The 6,000-nt window shown below is 38.4% G+C and overlaps 1 protein-coding gene across 2 annotated transcripts in view; it reads left to right on the forward strand.

Moving 5' to 3' along the window:
- The window catches only part of LOC126079648 (uncharacterized), a 468,379-nt gene extending 464,015 nt beyond the window's left edge, over positions 1-4,364 (forward strand). For both annotated transcript variants that reach the window (XR_007518227.1, XM_049890775.1), the window contains one exon: positions 4,123-4,364. Coding sequence is in view for 1 of the 2 variants with exons in the window: in XM_049890775.1 (XP_049746732.1) it covers positions 4,123-4,168 (46 nt within the window). In the remaining variant the exon portion in view is untranslated. The remainder of the gene's footprint in view (positions 1-4,122) is intronic.
- Positions 4,365-6,000: the final 1,636 nt, after the last annotated feature.

The raw sequence follows: 6,000 nt of genomic DNA on the forward strand, positions 1-6,000 counted from the left end.
ATACCTGGTATGAATCCCACTTGGTCATGGTGAATTATTTTTTTGATATGTTGTTGAATTCTATTGGCTAGAATTTTGTTGAGGATTTTTGCATCTACATTCATGAGGGACATAGGTCTATAATTTTCTTTTCTTGTGGTGTCTTTACCTGGTTTTGGTATCAGGGATATGCTGGCTTCATAGAATGAGTTTGGTAGTATTCCACCCTTTTCTATGCTCTGAAATACCTTTAGTAGTAGTGGTGTTAACACTTCTCTGAAAGTTTGGTAGAACTCTGCAGTGAAGCCATCAGTACCAGGGCATTTTTTGTTGGGAGGTTTTTGATTACCTTTTCAATCTCTTCTTTTGTTCTGAGTCTATTTAGTTGTTCTACCTCTGTTTGTGTTAGTTTAGGTAGGTAGTGTGTTTCTAGGAATTCATCCATTTCTTCTAGGTTTTCAAATTTGTTTCAGTATAGTTTTTCATAGTAATCTGATATGATTCTTTTAATTTCAGTTGGGTCTGTTGTAATATCGCCCATCTCATTTCTTATTCAGGTTATTTGCTTCCTCTTCTGTTTTTCTTTAGTCAGTTTGGCCAATGGTTTATCAATTTTGTTGAGTTTTTCAAAAAACCAGCTTTTGGTCTTGTTAATTCTTTCAATTGTTTTTCTGTTTTCTATTTCATTTAGTTCAGCTCTAATTTTTATTATTTGTTTTCCTCTGGTGCCTGTGGGTTTCTTTTGTTGCTCTCTTTCTATTTGTTCAAGTTATAGGGATAGTTCTTTGATTTTGGCCCTTTCTTCTTTTTAGATGTGTGCATTTATTGAGCACTGCTTTTGCTGTGTCCCAAAGGTTCTGATAAGAAGTGTTTTCATTCTCATTGGATTTTCTGAATTTCTTTATTCCATCCTTAATGTCTTCTATAACCCAGTCTTTTCAGAGCAGGGTATTTTTCACTTTCAAAGTGTTTGATTTCTTTTCCCTGCTTTTCCTGTTACTGATTTCCACTTTTATGGCCTTGTGGTCAGAGAAGATGCTTTGTAATATTTCAATGTTTTGGATTCTGCTAAGGCTTGCTTTATGACCTAGTATGTGGTCTATTCTAGAGAATGTTTCATGTGCACTAGAAAAGAAAGTATAGTTGGTTGCTGTTGGGTGGAATGCTGTATATGTCTACGAGGTCAAGTTGGTTGATTGCGGCATTTAGATCTTCCGTGTCTTTATTGAGCTTCTTTCTGGATGTCGTGTCCTTCATTGAAAGTGGTGTGTTGAAGTCTCCTACTATTATTGTGGAGCTGTCTATCTCACTTTTCAATGCTGATAGAGTTTGTTTTATGTATCTTGCAGCCCTGTCATTGGGTGCAGAAATATTTAACATGGTTATATCTTCTTAAAAAAAAAAAAAAAATTTTTTTTATATCTTCTTGGTGTATTGTCCCTTTAATCATTATATTGTCCTTCCTTATCCTTTCTGACGGATTTAACTTTAAAGTCTGTTTTGTCAGAAATTAATATTGCCACTCCTGCTCTTTTTTGATTGTTATTTGCCTGATATATTTTTTTCCATCCTTTGAGTTTTAGTTTGTTTGTGTCTCTAAGTCTAAGGTGTGTCTATTGTAGGCAGCATATAGACGGATCATGTTTTTTAATCCATTCTGCCACTCTCTGTCTCTTCATTGGTGCATTTAGTCCATTTACATTCAGCGTAATTATGGATAGGTATGAATTTAGTGCTATCATTTTGATGTCTTTTTTTGTGTGTTGACAGCTTCCTTTTCCCACTTGATTTTATGTGCTGAGTAGATTTTCTTAATACATTTTCCTTTCCTCATATTTGTTGCTGTTGATTTTGTTTCTGCTGAGTCTGTATTTTCCCCTTGTATTTTATTTTGATGAGTAGGATAGTTTGTCTCCTTTGTGGTTACCTTATTATTTACCCCTGTTTTTCTAAATTTAAAACTAACTTTTATTTGTTTGTATCGCTGTATCTTCCTATCCACATGGAAGGTGTATGATTACATTTCTTACTCCCGCTTTATTATTTTAATATTGTCTCCTTTTACATAATAACATCGCCATTACCCTGTGTTGGGCTTTTTTTTTTTTTTTTTAAATCTTGCTCTGTTTTTTTTTTGTTTCCCTGTCTGGGTTGACTTCTGGTTGTTCTGCCCAGTGTTCTAGTCTTGAATCAATACCCAATAATATTGATTTTCTAACCAAAAAACTCCCTTTAGTATTTCTTATAGTTTTAGCTTGGTTTTTACGAATTCCCTCAACTTGTGTTTATCTGGAAATGTCTTAATTTCACCTTCATATTTAAGAGATAGTTTTGATGGATATATAATTCTTGGCAGGCGATTTTTTTCCTTCAATTTTTTAAATATGTCATCCCATTGCCTTCTCGCCTGCATGGTTTCTGCCTAGTAGTCTGAGCTTATTCTTATTGGCTCTCCTTTGTAGGTGACTTTTTTTTTTATCCCTCGCTGCTCTTATAATTGTCTCTTTATCTTTGGTTTTGGCAAGCTTGATTATAATATGTCTTGGTGACTTTCTTTTAAGATCTACCTTATGTGGAGTTCAATGAGCATCTTGGGTAGATATCTTCTCATCTTTCACAATATCAGGGAAGTTTTCTGCCAACAAATCCTCAACAATTTTCTCTGTATTTTCTGTTATCCCTCCCTGTTCTGGTACTCCAATCACTCGTACGTTATTTCTCTTGATAGACTCCCACATGATTCTTAAGGTTTCTTCATTTTTTTTTAATTCCTTTATCTGATTTTTCTTCAAATATATTAGTGCCAAGTGATTTATCTTTGAGTTCAGAAATTCTAGCTTCTACTTGCTGAATTCTGCTCCTCTGACTTTCTATCAAGTTATCTAATTCTGTAATTTTATGTTAATCTTCTGAATTTCTGATTGCTGCCTGTCTGTGGATTTTTCCAGCTTATTAAACCTTTCATTATGTTCCAGAATAATCTTTCTTATTTCTTCAGTTGCTTTATCTGTGTGTTCCTTGGCTTGTTCTGTGTATTGCCTCATTTGCTTCCTGATGTCTTGAAGGGTTCTGCATATTAAACTTTTGTATTCTGCATCTGGTAATTCCAGGAATGCACTTTCATCTCAATGATCCCTGGATTCTTTGTTTTGAGAGCCTGTTGAGCTGATCATGGCCTGTTCCTTTATGTAACTTGTTATTGACTGTTGTCTCCTAGCCGTCTGTAAGTTATTGTATTAGTTTATGCTTGCTTACTGTGTCGTAGCTACTTGCTTTGTTTTCTTTTGGTATACCCCTTTAGGTTGCTTGAGTGAGCTACCTTGATTTTTTTCGCCTTGGAGCTCTGGTGTCCTGTCCCCAGCTGGCTAGAGCTGTCATCAGATATATCATTCTAGGAGTCCATTCAGTTTTCTTGTATGAATTCAGCTCAGGTTTCCAGGTAGCTGATATCAAGTGTGTGGTACAGGTTCTGTCCTACAGTCATATCTTATTGCAGCAGGGGGTCACACTCTGAACAAGGCAGGGGGCTGAGAACTGACCCCCAAATGTCTCTGAGGAAAATGCTTCTCTGTTCCCTAGAGCATGCTGGTGGGTGGGCTCTTCAGAGGGACCATGGGCACCCAAAGTTTTTGTTGTAAGGACTGGGAGGTACCAGTTATCCCTGGACCCCTGTTGCGGGTGGCTGGGTGATCCAAGTGGAGCCACCAGTCCTTAGGTCCCTGTTGTGGGTAGGTGAGGACCTTGTTTAATATGCAAAGCAATGTCAAACGTCAAACACCCACCTCTCCACCGCACCGCTGAAATGGTTGGAGTTTGCCAACAAGGGCCTATTCTCCTGAAATAGGCCCACACAGGTCCATGCAGAAGGGAAAGGCACTCAAGGTCCACAGACGGTTTATGCCTGGACAGGAGCCGCTTCTGTCCTGAGCTCCGAGCTCCCCCAGTTAATGGAGCTAGCAAATTATCTTTTCCCCCCAGTTGCAAATTTTTTCCTTCCCCAAGGCCGGGAGGACGGCTCCAGGTGCTCACCAGGGTCTATTTCAGGCCTAGGGATTCAGCTGCTGAAGCCAGCTTGGGGTTGGGGGGGGCGCTGTAAAATATATGCAAGTACTTAGCTTTTGTCGAAAGCACCCTTCTCCTCAGGTTCCGGAGGTGTGATTGGGCTGTGTGGCTAGCTGCTTCTCCCTGAGGAAACTGTGGCCGAACGCTAGTACCAGCCCGCTACCGCCGTGGCCGCCACCGCTCCAGGAATGGTGCCTGAGGACTCCCGTGATTCAGGTCCAGTAACTCCTCTCCACTTCTGAACTGTCTCTTCCTTCTCCTGCCCCTCAGTTTGTTGTCTAAGCTTGCCTCTGATGCTCAGGGCTCCCAGCTTGTCACAAATATACTCGTTTCACTTGTTTTTTCGGGTCTTTGGTGTAAAGACGGCTTGACGGAATCGTCTGTCTATTCTGCCATCTTGGCTCCACCTTCCATCACCTTCTTTCTTAATCATACTTTCCCTCAAAAGCTTACTCCTAGTTTAATCTCCTCCAGGCAGAGCCGTGACTCTTCTCATCTGAAATATTTTTATTCATTTTTGTGAAGCATACACAGCAAGAGATACACTATTTCAACAAATTTTACATGTACAATTCAGTGGCATTGCTCATATTCTTCAAATTGTATAACCATTCTCACTATTTTTTTCCAAATTATTCCACCACCATTAACATAATCTCACTGCCTCCCAAAGCTTCTTATCTAAGCTTTCAAGATGCTGTTGTCACTTTGATTCCACAGAGATAATTCTTTGAAAGACTACAATGCTCAAGACTGACATACTTTATAATTAAGCTAAATAACTATTGTTTATTCAAAGCATACTTCAGGGAATAGTTTTGGTTTGAAGATTAAAGAATATATCAGGGCAGCAGTTTTGGGGTATTCATCCAGCTTCAATGGCTCTGGAAGCTCTGGATTCCATTGAGAATTTGAAACTCTGTTCTGCTTTTTACCCCCTTTTGATCTGGATTCTTCTATAGAATCTTAGGTCAAAATGTTCTGCAATGGCAGCCAAGCACCCTGCAGAGCTTCAGGTCTCATAATTTAGGAGGCAATTGTTCACTGAGACAGCGAGATGTACATTCCATTACCTCCTCCAATTCCTATCATTCCTTCTTCCTGTGCTACTCCAGGTGAGTAGAGACCTATTGCTGTATATTGGATGGCAGATTGTAAGTTTTTAAGACCTCAGGCACTATGTAACAAACTAGGGGGTAGAACAGGAACACTGAAAAACAGTAATAGGCCAATTGCTTAGGATGTCCCATGAAATCATGATACTCATACACCCAGTTTCTCCCCTATTGAAGCCATTGTCTACTCTGTCTTAACCATGATCTTTCTAAAGTGGAACTACGACATCAGTCCTCTATTTAACACCTATCAAATGGCTCTGTCTCATTATAGAATAAAGTTCAAGTCCTTAGGATTGCAGACAAAGCCTTTTATAACCCAGACCCTACTTTTCTCTCCAAAGTCATTGTCTTTCTTTTTATATTTTAGCAATACCAAAATATATGTGATCTTTGAAAACACCATCCTGTTTTATCCACCACAAGAATTTATACTTGCTATTATTTTGGTCTCTAATCCCTTTTCTCTTGTTCAACATATGAACTCCTTTAGAGTAAACAATTATTTTATGTGCTCCTGTTATAATTTCTGCATACTTATTATTGAATTTATTCCATACAAACTATAACAATCTGTTGGCCTTTTTGATTCATTTTCTAGACTGGCATGTCTTATTTACCTCTCTTTCCCTAGAACTATTATTAAAACATAGAAGAAATACAATTAATTTGGTGGTGCTGCATTAAATTTATGTCCAAAGTAAATTCTTCCAACAGGATTCTAGCCCACTCTTCAGATCACAAGAATATCTGAGACATACATGTGGAGGCCAGAAAACTTCTTTAGGCTAATGAATCTTTCTTTGCCTTGACTGACAGGGGTGGAGGAAAAGTCTTTTCCAGA

Source organism: Elephas maximus, chromosome 7 (genome assembly GCF_024166365.1).
Source record: "Elephas maximus indicus isolate mEleMax1 chromosome 7, mEleMax1 primary haplotype, whole genome shotgun sequence".
NCBI lineage: Eukaryota > Metazoa > Chordata > Mammalia > Proboscidea > Elephantidae > Elephas > Elephas maximus.